This window comes from Acomys minous (genome assembly GCF_964271855.1).
Source record: "Acomys minous genome assembly, chromosome: 14".
NCBI lineage: Eukaryota > Metazoa > Chordata > Mammalia > Rodentia > Muridae > Acomys > Acomys minous.
In genome coordinates, this window is record NC_140496.1 from 65167836 (window position 1) to 65183552 (window position 15717).

The 15717-nt window shown below is 41.8% G+C and overlaps 1 protein-coding gene across 1 annotated transcript in view; it reads right to left on the reverse strand.

Moving 5' to 3' along the window:
• GNAI3 (G protein subunit alpha i3) overlaps positions 1-15717 on the reverse strand; it is a 40882-nt gene that overhangs the window by 8973 nt on the left and 16192 nt on the right. The window contains exons 2-5 of the mRNA XM_084757585.1: positions 10833-10875; positions 10591-10732; positions 4961-5118; positions 2287-2415 (exon numbers count right to left, since the gene is read on the reverse strand). Coding sequence (XP_084613711.1) covers positions 2287-2415; positions 4961-5118; positions 10591-10732; positions 10833-10875 — 472 coding nt within the window. The remainder of the gene's footprint in view (positions 1-2286; positions 2416-4960; positions 5119-10590; positions 10733-10832; positions 10876-15717) is intronic.

Here is a 15717-nt window from a genome sequence, read left to right on the forward strand (position 1 = left end):
ACTTCCAGAAATTTTGTTTTTGTCTGTACAGAGTAAGAGAAGTAAAGTATATGTGAGTTCCCTAACTACGTTTGACATAAACATTCATCTTATCTCTCCCTGACCCAACTCTTCCTTTCCTGCAGTTCTTCGCAACTTTTGGTTCTGCATGACAGCCCAATGATGTAATCACAAACTGGCCTTAATACAGGGTCAGCCTGCAGGGTTAGGGAAGACTAACGTTCAACCTTACAAATCTTTCAAAGAAAGGGACATTAGTACAACAATAGTTCCAGTTCACACCCCGGTTTCTTTTTTCTTTATTATTTTTATTTTCAAGACAGAGTTTCTCTGTGTAGCCTTGGCTGTCCTAGATTTGCTTTGTAGACCAGGCTGGCCTCTGCCTCCCAAGTACTAGGATTAAAGGCGTGCACCACCACGCCCAGCTTTACACCCCATTTTCTATAAAGTCCATAAAGCTAACAGAATGCTAAAGTCCCAAGGCTGACTTTTAGTACATAGTAACACAGTATTATTCACTGACAGATCAAATTTTATAGACATTACCTCATAACTGAGAGGCAAGTTAGCAATTACACAATGCCTTGCATATGGTAGATGCTCAATAAATGTTTGAATAAATGGATAGTGGCTTTGCCTAGAGAGAAGAGGAAAAGGAAGAGTGATAGTACTTCATAACAAGATATCTACATGCCAATAATAAAGTGCACATGGCGCCTTAGTCTGACTTGGCTACTGGTCCGAGCATAGAAAGACAGAGTTACCTAGCTAAAGATCAACCTATGACATCAACAAGAACGTCTCCCACACTAAATCCTGGTTTTGGGTATTTAATTAAAACTGAATTACTAATTTCAGAGTACACAAAGAGACTTCTCCTTCCCGGGGCTTCACAGGGTAATTCACACAGTTTCTGTTGATTTTGTTAACTCCATCAGTACTTAAGGTAAGCAGCCAGTTTACCCTAAAAACGATCCACCAGGTTTCAAGTCCAGCTTAGTGTGCTAAGACTCCAATACTTCAACTGGTAGTAGTATTTAAGTCCTGTGTGAACCTCACAAATCCTAGCCCTCACCAAGGATCTGAGGTGGTAGTTCCCTTCATATGCAATAATGCTGACTTTCTCAAATCACACATAATCATAACCAAGTAACTTCTTAAAAACAGATCATACATTGAAGGAGAAAATGTTCTGTCACAAACACAGAAAAAAGAAACCAAAACAGTTTTAGTATTTTTTAAAGACCATTAAAAAAAAGCAGAAGCAGAGGCTTTTCTCAGAATTACTGGTGCTATGAGAAAATCCTTTTAAAACCCTAGAATATCCTCTAAACCAGTCACTATCTATGTAATCACACCATAAAGCACCTCTACCCCAAGCCTGCTTTGCAATGCACTTCAAGCTTAATTACGCATGACACTATTATGCATGTATCAATCCAAAAGCCAAGCAAGTTTAGCTCCGCCCCATTAAACTTAACAGGAAAGGGGAACCAGTAAGAGAGGAGTTTTGCTGCTAAGAAAATATTCCTCAACAACAAGGCAAACAAACAAACAAACAAAAAAAGAAAAAAAGAAAAAAGAAAACATCCTATTTTAGTATCACAATGTCAGAACAAAGCCATCAATATAAGTCATTTTCTACTGATTTAGTATAGTTGTGATCCTTCTTTTTTGAGACACTTGGAACTCACTTTGTAGACTAGATTGTCCTCAGACTCACAAAGATCTGCCTACCTCTGCCTCTCGAGTGCTGGGGTTAAAGGTGTGCACCACTGTAGCCGGCTTGTTCTGATCCTTCTAATAACAGTCTATACATATTTGGCAACTAACAAAAAAGTGCTGAAAATAAATATAAACTAACACAAACTTGATTAATTCTAATGGTAGGTAAATTATTTAATTTTACATTCAACAGTCTCTAAATGGATATAAAAACTGATGCTATCTGGAGAAAAAAATAAATATGTGGGCTGCAATCAGATGAAACATTAAGCTAATGGCCAATAAGTATTAAGTTTCTAAACCAAGGAACACTGACTGCTTACAAAAACCTTATCTTAGGCAGACAGACCAGGGGAGCGAGTAAGCCAGGCGTGTGGTGTCTGACTGCAACCCCAGCGCTCAGCAGGCAGAGGTGGAGGATGCAAGCTTGAGGCCAACCTGGTCTACACAGCAAGAATGAAGTCATCAAGGGCTACACTGTGAGACCTTGTCTCTCACACAAAAACAAATAAATGTTGGCTGTTGGTGCCAGGCACAGGCAGGAGAGGGCCTGACACTTACTTGAAGTATAGCTCCTTGAAGGTGAAGTGCGTCTCCACAATGCCTGTAGTCTTCACTCTTGTCCGAAGAACGTCTTGTTGAGTTGGAATGTAGTTGGTCTGGGATATTCTATCCAAATCATTTAGATAACTAAACAAAACACACAGGTTTTACTTGGTAAAGCCAACCATCAACACTACAGGCCAACAGACTAAACTAGGCACTTAGTAAAAGTAGATTCTGGGACTAGCTGAATACTGGCATGTGTAAGGCCCGAGGTTCATTCCTAAGTGCTAACAAACAGCAAGAGAGGAGACCCTGAAACTCACTGAGGGGGCAGAAAAACAGTAAATCTTCAGTATCACAGAATGAGAAAAAAAAAGGGAAATTAATAGGTTCTATTCATAGTAACAAGAATGGTTTTAAATACACTATAAAGACAAAATTATAAAACACAGCAATTTTATTCTTGCTTAAGAACAATCCCCGAAATCTAATATGAAATGAACTATACACTATACAGTAGAAAAAACAAACCAAATTGGGACTGTGGCATAGATCTACACCCTGGACTCAAGAGTTCCAGGAAAACCTGGGCTACATAGCAAGACCCTATGAAAATAAAACAAGAAAAGGCTAAAACAAAAATTCTCAGATATTTAAATGTATATCAGCTGCATTCGTAACTTAACTATCTGAAGTATGAAAATTAGAAGAACTACATTGGTGGACACGCTAGCACACGCCTATAAACCCGGCACTTGAGGATGTACAGAGGCCACAAGTCTGAGACCAATAAGGAAGATAGAGCTGAAGTTCCAGGCCAGCCTGGGCTATGTGACAAGACCATGTCTCAAAAGGGGGTAGGGGGAGGGGGGCAGGGGGAAGGGAATAGAGACAAAAAGCTACATCGTCATTGACAAACCCTGTCGAGCAGGTGGTAGTGCTCCGAGGATGCCAGTGATATTTTCTACAAACCAGACAACTCTGTTAACAACATAGTTGAACTGGGATGAACAGTCACAGAGGGAGACAGCTCTATAAACAACATGTAGTTTGGAGGCCAGAGTTTACTCACTATAGGCCAGAGAAACAATTAAAAATCTACCTTAGATGACCACTGAACTGCCTAAACTCAGTATGTGCACATAAAGACAATCTTCTTTTTAAAAAGGCAAAAATCTTTTTACTGTTTGCCAAATCATTTCCTCTGAAAGAGTAAATAAGCTTTATAAATACCACTTAATTTCTTGTAGCGATCAAAAGTCCTTTATCTAGTTCAGAGAGGGATACAGATAACAAGTACTCAACAGGTCCCCCAAAAAATATACTTAAAAATACACCATGAATGTAGGCCCTAAAAATTAAGTGTTAGGGAATCAAAACATGATCACGTGTAATAGTGAATAAAAGTACGAGTTATCAATTTCCTAAAACTTAACACTCAAGAGAACTTCTTGACAAGGAAAGAATTCGCTCCACGCTATGACAACATCCTCATCCCACAGAAGCCCACCCACCGTGGTCTGCCATGAGATGCATGTGGTGCTGCCTTTTGTGGCACAGGCTTGTGGCTCCAGCATTCAGAAGTCTGAAGCAGAGGGATCACAAGTTCTTGCCTGCCAAAGCTTTATTGTGAGTTCAATGCCAACATGAGTGAGACTGTGTCTCAACATAAAAACTAGAAAGAGGGCTGGGGATGTAACTCAGTGGTAAAGCATTTGCCCAACATGCACGGGACTGGCTCAATCCCTAGTACAACACACACATTCACAAGATTAAGTGGTAATTATTACTACCACAAAATTCATAGCACAGCCAATACAGAGAGGATAAAAAGGACTGTCACGCCAGATGTGCTGTTCCGCCTCTTTAACCCTAACACGGTGGACACAGGCAGGTGAATATCTGTGTTCAAAACCAGTCAGCACTGCATAGTGAGATTCTGTCTCGATTACAGCAATAACAAACCAGGGGTGGCGCATGCGTTAGGGTGTTTGTGTGTGTGTATGTGTGTGTATTTCTCTTTCTCTCTTTGTGTGTGTGTGTGTGTAGGATAGGACAGGAGACAGACAAATTTAACTTCCTCCTCTAGCTGGCTATCAGTGCCTCGTCCTACACAGAGGACACCTACCTCTACTAGCTGTCCCACCATCACTTGCTTACCTACCTGTACTAGCTGTCCCACCACCACTTGCTTACCTACCTGTACTAGCTGTCCCACCATCACTTGCTTACCTACCTGTACTAGCTGTCCCATCATCACTTGCTTACCTACCTCTACTAGCTGTCCCACCATCACTTGCTTACCTACCTGTACTAGATGTCCCATCATCACTTGCTTACCTACCTCTACTAGCTGTCCCACCATCACTTGCTTACCTACCTGTACTAGCTGTCCCATCATCACTTGCTTACCTACCTCTACTAGCTGTCCCACCATCACTTGCTTACCTACCTGTACTAGCTGTCCCACCATCACTTGCTTACCTACCTGTACTAGATGTCCCACCATCACCTGTTGCTATAAAACAGCACGGAGATAGCCTTAAAGTGAGACAACTGTAATAAAGGATCCTACAGCCTTCTGGACATTGCTAGTACTTAAACATTTCCTTAAGGATGGGCACTGAACTGTTTCTACAGTCACCAATTTATTTTCTATTATAATTTCAAAGGAAAAGAAGTCACTTACTATGAAGCAGAATCATTGAGCTGATACTCCCTGGACCTGCTGAAGCATGCTTGCACCCCACCATCTCGCCATAACCGTTTAATCACGCCTGCTAGTTCTGAGGTCATGACTCCTTCTTCGGCACTGCCAGCTAAAACAAATAACTGCCGGGCATCATCCTGAGGGAAACAGTTAAGAGAAACAGGTGAGTTTCCACTTTCTTGAGACAAGGTAAGTCTCCTTTTACACACACGCATGCACTCACCAGAGACATAATCATACTGCAGGCATTATGGAGACCTTTTCTGGCAATGAGGAAACTCGCAACTAAGCCTCCATGTCACCCTTCCACTGAGAAATGATTTCCTTTCCTCCTATTTCTCATGTCACACCACCATCCTCAGAAAAGATGTCTTCTGATGAACTCACAAACCTCTATCTTGATGACTTATGATTAATGACAGGGGTGGGAGTGGGGGATTCTGGTCTGTGAGACAAGTATGTGCAGTACTGCACTTCTGTTAAAGTAAGCCCTTGATGAAGACGAGGAGGATGGGTCAGTGGATAGAGAGCACGCTGGGCAAGCAAGAGGACCTGAGTTCAGATCCATCTGAAAGTTAGATGCGATGGCACAAGCCGGTAACATTAGTGCCGGGGGAGCAGAGGCACAGGGGCCTGGAGGTCACTGGCCTGGCCAGTCTGGTCAAAACGACACGCTCCAATCAAAATACCTCCTTATGGAAATGGCTTCAAATGTGGCAGACAAGCCACTGAGCAAAATGTCCTCGTTTCTACCATAGACAGAATTCTGCCTAAAAATGGGCAAGCTTGGATGCAGGCAGAACTGACGGCCAAACTCTGCCAAGATAAAGTAAGTAAGAACTCAATAGTTCCTGCCTCACAAGTATGTCTGTCAGATCTGAAGACGATGCTCCAATGTTAAAGAGAATTTTGGGTGACTGTTAGCAAACTGTCTCTGTCATCTTCTCATTTGGGAAGCTACTAACCTGCACTCCCTATATACTCAGGTAATCAATTTTATTCCTTCTCAAGTCTTTAATGGGGTTGAAGACCAGATAGTTTAGTTTTGCAATTAAGCTTAGTTGTTTAGGGGTTAAGATGTTTTTAGGTCTAGATAGATGTTTTAAATTGATAATAATGAGATATGATAGATGTTGATTTACATTCAGAATTTTAGACTCAACAAGATAGGAAAGATGTTTTCTTTATGGCTGCCAAACGCAAATAGCCAAAACAGTATGAATGTAACATTTATATAACTCCTGATTGTTTCATGGTTCTTCTTGCTGTAGGTAGTTTATTGTATGTATGTGTAATAATATAAATGCATATGTAAAAAATATTTAATAATTTTTTTAAAAAATGGCATGCCCCAGATATGCAGAGACACTGTCTCCAAACATAAGATGGAAATGGTAGCGGGAAGCACCTGAAGGCGACCTCCAGCTTCCACACACTCATCTGCCCACACTTGCACATGCCTGCAAGTACGTGCCCTAGGACTACTCAAGTGTCGCTCAATGGCAGGGCACTTGCCTACTACATAGAAATGGTGCAGGGACTAAAACACCCTTCATTGCAGACACCAGAAGTGGAAAAGGAGGTAAGGGCACATAAAAAGCAGAAAGCCTAGTAATGAGACTCAACCTCTCAGGGAAAAGAGAGTACCAACAATGTTATAAGACAGGAGAAAGAGGCAGCAGAAGGGTGAAGCAGCAACAGATCGATTAAGATCAGAATGTCATGACTTTCAGGCAGGATTTTCATTAGTTTGTAAGCCTTTAAGAAGTCAATATGACAATTTTGATGAGTTCACTTTACTTTGCCCATTCCTGTGTGCAAATTTAAAACTGAACACAGCAGGGCAGTGGTGGCACACACCTTTAATCTCAGCACTCAAGGTAGCCGAGGCAGGCAGATCTCTGAGTTCAAGGCCAGCCTGGTCTACAGAGTGAGTTCGAGGACAGCCAGGGCTACACAGAGAGAACCTGCCTCAAAACAACAAAACTGAACATCGACTTCAAAGATTTCTCTATATAAATCTAATATTTATAACCTTAAAAAAATCCAAGTAACCATAAAGATAAAGTTTTTTGGATTTTTTTGTTTTTGTTTTTTAAATCACGTAACACAGGCAGCTGAGGTGGTGCACACCTGTAATCCCAGCACTCAGAGAGGTAGAGGCAGGCAGATCTCTGAGTTTGAGGCCAGCCTGGTCTACGAAGAGAATCCAGGACAATCAAGGCCCACAGAGAAACCCTGTCTTGAAAAAACCAAAAAGGAAAAGAAAGAAGGAAGGAATGAAGGATGGAAGAATGGATGGAGGAAATCACATAATACATAAATAAAAAGTAAAGGGAGAAGAGAAGCAATCATTCATATCTTCAGGAGCCATTAAGACAACAAAACTAGCAAGCAGAAGGCACGGTGGAACACAGACACAGTAACACCTACAACTTGTACATTTACCTGATCACCCACAAAACCACCACACTACTTTCAAATTAATATTCCCAAACTGTCTGATACTCTCTCTAGTAATACTGTGGATCATCTTTATAACAAAGTTCATGCACGATCTGTATTTCCTTTCTCCCTCTCGACTCTCTTCTCGTGTGATGTGGAACGTTGAGTGTTATATGTAAGTGTATGTGCATACAGGAGACCAGAGAGAGCTATCGGACGTCTTCTATCGCTCTGCCTTCTTCCCTGGAGACATGCCTCTCTCACTGACCCTCAAGCTTGCCACTGAGCTAGAGCGGCCAGCCAGCAAGCACCCAGAACCTGTCCGTCTCCGTCCCTAGTCCTGGGGCTAGAGTTACATAGGTCCATGTGTGAATCTCTTCTAATGAGAATAACTCAGTCCTTATGCTTCCACACTGAGCCATCTCCTGGCCTCTCTTTTCTCTTTCAAAGTAATGACAATAATAATAACAACAACAACAACAACAACAACAACAACAACAACAAAGAGCAAAAGATTAAAAAATCCTTAAGCATTATACAATTGCCAAACACACAAAACAACAAATAAGACTTTTTCCGTATGCAGTATACTGCTTTATCTAACATTTAAAAACTATACAGGTCCTGAAATTTGACCTATGCTCAATCAGGTATACAAATAATTAAGCACCTGTATTTTTTTTTTAATACCATGCTACTCAAATTTTAGAAACTCCAAAATAGAGAGGGTCATTACTACATAGTGGTGCTGCTGCTGCTTAGGGAAACGCTCTCCCTTCCGACTGCACTGCGCACCAGCCTGCTCTACCTCCTCACATTAAACCCTTCTCCACGGCTGACAGTGCCCTCTTTACAACCAATGTTGTACTTCTACTCTTAAGCAGCTACGGAAGAAAACCGTCCACTACTCAGTATTTTCTTTACATTCTCTTAGCAACCATTAAAAATTAAGAGGAACAGAAAGATAGACACAAATATAAACCCTTACCTAAGAGAGAGAAAAGAGAAACTGTAAAGGTTTAAACCTTAAAAAGGAGTGTTGGTTAGGCTAAGTGGATGCGGTAAAGCGAGATGACTCAGGCGCCCTAAGAGAAGGTAAGAATGTCAGCTCTGTCAAGTGACACAGGATTACTCATGATAACAAGTTGTGTCTGTGCATGCACAAGAGCATGTGTGTGGAGCAAAGGACAATCACAGGCACTGTTGCTAAGGAGCCATCTGCCTTGTTTGCTGTTCGAGGCAGGGTCTCTGTGGCCTGTGGCTCACTGATTAAGCCAAGCTGGCTGGCCAGAGAGAACCAGTGAACCTCCTGTCTCTGTCTCCCCAGCACTAGTTAGGCACACACCCTTAGCACCTGGCTTTTTTCTGAGTTCTGGACGTCAAACTTAAGCTGTCACACAGAGTAAGTACGTTACTGAGCTCTCCCTCCAGCACCTGATGACATTTGATGACGGAAGTAAATGAAGCAGAGACGAAGGGTCAAGAGAAATGAAGGTGAACAGAGGGTGGGAAAGAAGGAAGAAAGGCAAAAGGAAGGGAGCTGAGAAACTAAGAGGAATAAGTAACAGGAGAAAAAGTCAACAGGAAAAAATACAGTACTATTAACTAATTATAAAATATAACAAATATTACAGACAAGCAGTTAGATGACATGAAGAAAAGAGAAAAAGAACACAGGAGAATTCTAGTACAAAGAAGAAAAAGTCAACGGGGGACAAAGAATGGAAAGGAGCTAAGATATGAATAGAAACTTGACTTTACTTGAACTATCAATTTTCTCTAAGAATAGAAAACTAGCCTGGGCAGCAAGACTATCGTGAGTTCAAATCCAGCCTTGACTACAATTAAAACATTATCTCTAAAATCCAAAAATGGAGTCTAGAGAGATGGCTTAGTAGTCAAGAGCATGCTACGCCCTTGTGGAGGGCCAGAGTTTGATTCTCATCACACACAGAAGGAAGCTTGCAAATGCCTAGAATTCCAGCTCCAGAAAAGCCAAACACCTCTGGCCTCCAAGAGGATCCACACACATATGCACACATCTACATGTGGATACATACATACACATAGTTAAAATTAAAGTTTTTAAAAAGGAAGAGAGAGAAAAGAAAAACAGGGAAGAAAACAGCCTCTGGGCTAAATGTTGCTCACTTACTCATCCAGCATTGCTGCAGCGCTGACTACAATCCCCAGATGGGAGGAAGAGGCCCTAAACTATGTCATACGACAACGAAAGTCACTCACATATTTCCCCTCCCTTTCTTTTAAGCTAGGTTCTGTTCCTTATTTCACCTCAAAGATATATCCTACTCAAGAACAAATCAAGCCACAACGGCTCTTTTAGTGTTTTCCTCTTCGACTTCCCACTTATCAGTATTAGCTTGCTCTTGGTAAACTGCGCAGCCAGTAAGAGTCCCTAGGCTGCTCACAAGCATACAGGCTTTGTCTTTCCAGGCAAAGCCCCTAGGTACCTTCCATTTATTTTCCCACAGCACGTAAGTGTGGTGCCACAGAACATAGCTGACATCCTTTGATGTGCACTCTACTTCTCTAGCCTTTTCTTGAATTATGAAAAGTCTCCTGTCTTCTTTTTCCATTGGCATCAAACATCCTACTTCGCACACTCCGAGTGCACTAAATATTATTATTAGCCAACTTTTAAATTCTGATGTGTGTAAAGCATTGAAGAGTTATATTAAGAGCAAGAATAATTCAATTCTATAATCCAGAGCTCAGTGGAAGATGATATAATGATGTTTTTGAACACCCGAAATCACTTCTAAAATTGGAGAGTTTGTGTTTGTGTCCTTACAGAATTTACTCTGGGAAACTATTTTTTTCCTCTGACCCCTTGCTGTGATAGCAAGGCTAAACAGACAACATGTGCTTGAGAGTGTACATTTACTATCTGCAACTGCTCTAAAATATAAGTCAACCGTGCTGAAAGGAAGCAGCCGAATAGAGGCATCACAGAGCTCTACACTTCCAGGGCTCTCCTGCAGCACTAACTTACTGTCTACCGGGTCACATAGCTAGCACTTTGAAAACACATTCTCAGTATTCTGCACCATCTTATCTCCTTGTTCCCTAAAAATATGACACAAATGTGGCTTAACTGCGTCTACTGAGGAGCAGCAAGTGAGGAGGAAATGGGAAGTGCTTACTGCTCTGGCAGCTTCCCCAAAATCAATCTTTAGCCGTCCCATGGCCCTGATGATGGCAATGATGGACTGAATGGTGTTGCTGTAGACGACGACTTTATACTGCTTGCACTCATCCTCCGAATAGCCATCCTCGTGAATGATCCTTCAAAGAGAAAGCCGCAAGTCAATGCATGAACAGAGAGGGAGCCATGACTGCTTTATTAGGAGAGGGCGCCCAGGCTGGGAAGGCCCCGGGAACTTACTTCATCTGCTTCACGATGGTGCTTTTACCAGACTCCCCAGCACCTGAAGAGCAAACAGACAAGCACAGAGTTGGAATGGCTTCAGAATTAAACAAAGGTGAGGAATAATGGGACTTACGCTAAGTCCACACTAGTGGAAAATACAGGTCCAATGGAAAATTTTGTGAGCTTTCATTTCTATTGGCAAAACTTGTGAGTTTCTCAATTACAGCATTTGGCTTTTTTCTTTTCTTTTCTTTTTTAAATTCTGGTATCATTTGTACAAAATAGACATTACTCAAAGATAGCAACAATTTTTTTTTCTTTTCTATTTTTTTTGAGACAGGGTTTCTCTGTGTAGCCTTGGCTGTCTTGGACTCGCTTTGTAGACCAAGCTGGCCTCGAACTCACAGAGATCTGTCTGCCTCTGCCTCCCAAGTGCTGGCTACCAAATCTGGCTAACACAGATATTTTTAGTAACATCATAAGCCATGATATACTCAATGAACACAGGCAAAAATCCAATCATGAATTTGTGGGCTGTGGTGTATTCGTAGTTATAATTGTGACCTCCCGTGGACCTGAGGACTCTCAGTCACAGGGCTAGGAAGGCTCCTAACATCAGCAGAACCCACACTGCCTCTACCTGTCAGGATACCTCTCCTGTGGGGGGGGGGGAGGGGAAACAACGGGACCGCATGGTCTCTTGGACGACTGGAATCAATTAAGCTAAAGAGCAAAGGTCAAATAAACGTTCAGATTTGACAGTCTTCCTGCTAGGTCAATAATTCTTCCACCTCCCAAAATGCCTCTTTCAACGCCACCGCCCCTCTCCAACATCAAGTGCTACTTGTGACTCATACATGACAATCCTGCTTCTTCTTCTTTTTAGAAAAAGTAAGGCAGTCAGAGAGCATTACCTCACTGTCCCACAACCAACTCTACTACTCTCCCTGTAGCTCCGTGAAAGTTCTCTGACCTCATTGATGGGCGAGCTGTCTCTTCAATGTCCTGACGCTCTGATTAGATACTTAGCTCCTTCATTTCACCTCGACTTGTGGCTTTCTTTCTTTCTTATTTTTAGATTTATTTATTTAGGTATACAGTGTTTTGCCTATATGTATACTTGCATACCAGGAAAAGGCACCAGATCTCTTTATAAATGGTTGTGAGCCACCATGTGGTTGCTGGGAATTGAACTCAGGACCTCTGGAAGAACAACCCGTGTTATTAACTATGGAGCCACCTCTCCAGATCCTATACTTATTTCTAACGTAACCTAACTTGATGGTTTGAAGCACTGTTCATGAATAAAAGTTAACTTCCAGTGAGGAACGTGTATCAGGATGTTCTATGTCCCTTGATAATATGAACTCGTCCAACACTCCCAGCTCTGTAAGGCAGACACTACTGCCCTCCTTTCATCGTGAGATAAACGAAGCAGAAAGGTCAAGTAAGCTGTCCACAGTTACACAGCAGGCGGCAAAACTGACATTTCCACCCTTTCACTTAAAAGCTGGCATGTGCTAGATTCCCAAACTTAGATCTCCAATCTCACTTTCCAATGTTGATTTCAAACTCATCTCCTGCCTTCTGTATCACAGCAGGTGTCCAGTAAGCACCTTACACTTAATGCTCAACACTGACAGAATTATTCATTCTCCATTTCCACCCCAAATAAACCTGCTCTCCCCTCAGTCTCTCATCCCAGAAAGTGGTACTAACATTTAACTAACTTGCTATGGTTGGAACTGGCAAGTGATATAAAAGGAACACAGATGGAATGGGGCTCCATGTTAATACATGTTAGATAGTAGTATAACTTAGTTTTAAAAAAATACAGATATAATCTTAACAATTTGGTCCTTGTACACTGGAAACCACACCCTACCTAATTCAGCAAAGCTGCCATACTTCAGTTTTTTTCTTTTTCTTTTTTAATTTTTTAAGATAGGGTCTAGCTATATAGCCCTGGAAGTATGAGAATTCTACGTACACCATGCTGGGTTTGAACTTTTTAAAAAATCCTCTTCCTTCTGCCACCAATAGCCCAATGGCTGGGACCACAGGTGGACAAGACTCCTGTCTGGATCATGTGACAACATAGACTAGAGTTGCCCGTGGCCTCCATTTACACCCAAATTATAACGTGTGGGCAGTAAAGTCCAACATACTCTGGTCCCTGCCTACCTCCTCATTCTCATTTTTCTCTGTCTCCACTCTACCCTCAACGTTCTTGTCAGACCAGCTTTTTTGTGTTTCCTCTACATGCAAAACTGGTTCTCACTGGGCCAGCTTCTGACTCACAGTGTTCATATTTGCTGTTCCCTTTGACTGAAATAAATTCTTTGCAAAATTTTCTTCTTCACTCCCATTTCTGCTCCCGTCAGAACAATTCCTGATGAAATTACCTGAGCACATCCCACTCCACACTGTGTCACATTTTTTCACAGCACGTACTTTTCTCCTCTTCCCCACTGAAACTAAAGCTCTGCCAAGCCATTTTTCCCTGTACTCCTGGGGGCCTCAACTGGGCCTAACATCGATTAGTCAAATAAGCAATCAAATAAATATTGAACAAATGTGCCTTTAATAAGCATGATAATGCACTAAATATTTTTCAACTTTATCAACAAAAATTTTAAGTTAAAATAACATCTGAATTTAAAAATCCAAGATAACTGCATTGTTGCAGAATAAAGAAGTGTGTGTATATACATACGACTTTATTTCTGTTCTTACTACAGAGTTGACAACTGGGTAGCCAACTACTCTAGTGAAACTATTTATACACAGCTACTGCTCAAGTAGCACACTGTCTTTCTTCTGACACTGTCAAAAAGATTAATTCCACTATTCATATGTAGAAGAGCTTTTCAGGGTTGGGAGTGATGGCACACACCTTTAATCTCAGTGCTCAGGAAGCAGAGGCAGGTGGATCTTCATGAGTTCGAGGCCAGCCTGGACTAAATGTGAGTCCAGGACAGCCAGGGCTACAGAGAAACCCTGTCTCAAAAAACAAAAACGAAACAAGCATGTTCTTTTTAAATTGTTAAATTCAGAATTCCCAGACTATCCCATATGAGCAATAGTGTACTGAAGTACTGAGTGCTCTCTTTTCAATATTGGAAATGGTATTCCTACTGCTCATGTCAGATAAAATGGTATACTGCTCATGTCAGACTATTTTGAAATAAATTATAAATAAATCTCTTAATCTCACCACTAATTTCTACTCATATCATTATGTTCTACTCTATGAACGTCTTCTATCTCTCTCTCACTCACTCACTTCTATATTTCTCAAAGGTTCTGGGGGCTGGGAATACAGTTCAGTGGTAGAACACCTGCCTAGCATGTGCAAGGCCTGCTTCCACCCCCTGGATTGCAAAAAGAAGAAAAGAAAATGTCTGTTTGCCCTTCCTTTTATTATTATATTACTCTGTGTATTTCTCCCCTAGGCACTAGGCATTCCGTCCATCTCATAAATGAAGGCATCTCTTATTGCCTGCAGGTTTTGTTTTCAGTGTGTTACTAGGCATTTGATATACATAAAGAGTGAATCACATTTCATAGCAAAAGGCCTTGGCCCATTCAATGTGCAGACTCTCATGAAAAGTGCCGCCATTTTACCCAGCTTCCAAGTACATTCTGAAACCTAAGAGTCATTTGGAATTTATTCACGATTCTAGATGTCTCAGTTGGGGGGTTTCTATTGCTGTGATAAAACATCATGACCAAAAGCACCTTGGGAAGTAAAGGCTTTATTTTGTCTTCCATCTCTCAGGTCACACTCTGTCACTGAGAGAAGTCAGGACAGGAACTTAAACAGGGCAGCAACCTGGAGGCAGGAGCTGGTGCAGACCACCGGGGGTGCTGGCTTGCTCCTCTTGGCTTGCCCTGCCTGCATCCTTATAGAACCCAGGACCACCAGCCCAGGGTGGCACCATACACAATGGGTTGGGCCCTCCTCACGATCACTAATTAAGAAGATGCCCTACAGGCTTGCCTACAGCTGGATCTTACGGGAGCATTTTCTCAACACAGAGTTCTTCCTCCCAATGACTCTAGCTTGTGTCCAGCAGGCACAAAACTAGCCAACAAGATAAGCTTTACCAAGCTGGAACGTAATTTTCTCTCTCCCTGAGTATGTCTCAAATCCCTTACTTAGCCTCTTGGACTCTTCACATACCTAACTGGAGCTAACACTGGGCCTGCTATATTACTGCTGTAATCTCCTTAAACTTCCAGTTCAAAGCTCCTGCTTCTTTGCCATTTCCAAACAGCACTACTGTAGAAATCATCAGCTTAGTGACTTCCAACTTCGTCAAACACTTCTCTGACTCTTTCCTCTTGAGGTCTGGGCTCCAGTTTAACCTCTGAGATACAGTGCTCAAGCAGCAACTCCTCCCACAACATTTGGCTCTTAGGTTTTGCCCGTCGTGCTTTACACACTGTACTTCCCTCCCCAGCGACATGTGGACTTTGGACCTTCTAATTTACCTACATCTTTTTTCCTACATTACTTCAAAGTGCAGTGTGTTAAAAGGAACCTTTATTTGCCTACCTCCAATTGTGATTATATATATATAATTATATATATATATATAAATAAAATCACAATAGAAGGACTTGCATAGCTATAGACCACAGCAGAGAAAACCTACAGCTTGGAGTATTGAGTATGAGGAACTGAAGATGACCCTGTAGATAATAAGAAGGCAATGCAACCCCGGGGGAGGGGAGGCCTTAAGGGAGAAAAGGTTGGGAAGGTCACCACACGCTATCTCTTCTTTCATCTAAGTAAAGATAGCCCAGAGTATGTCTCAAGTGTATTGTGTTCTTTTCTACTTGTAAGCCATGAAGCAAGACAGATTCCAAGGTGTAAAATGGGCTCAGGAGAAGG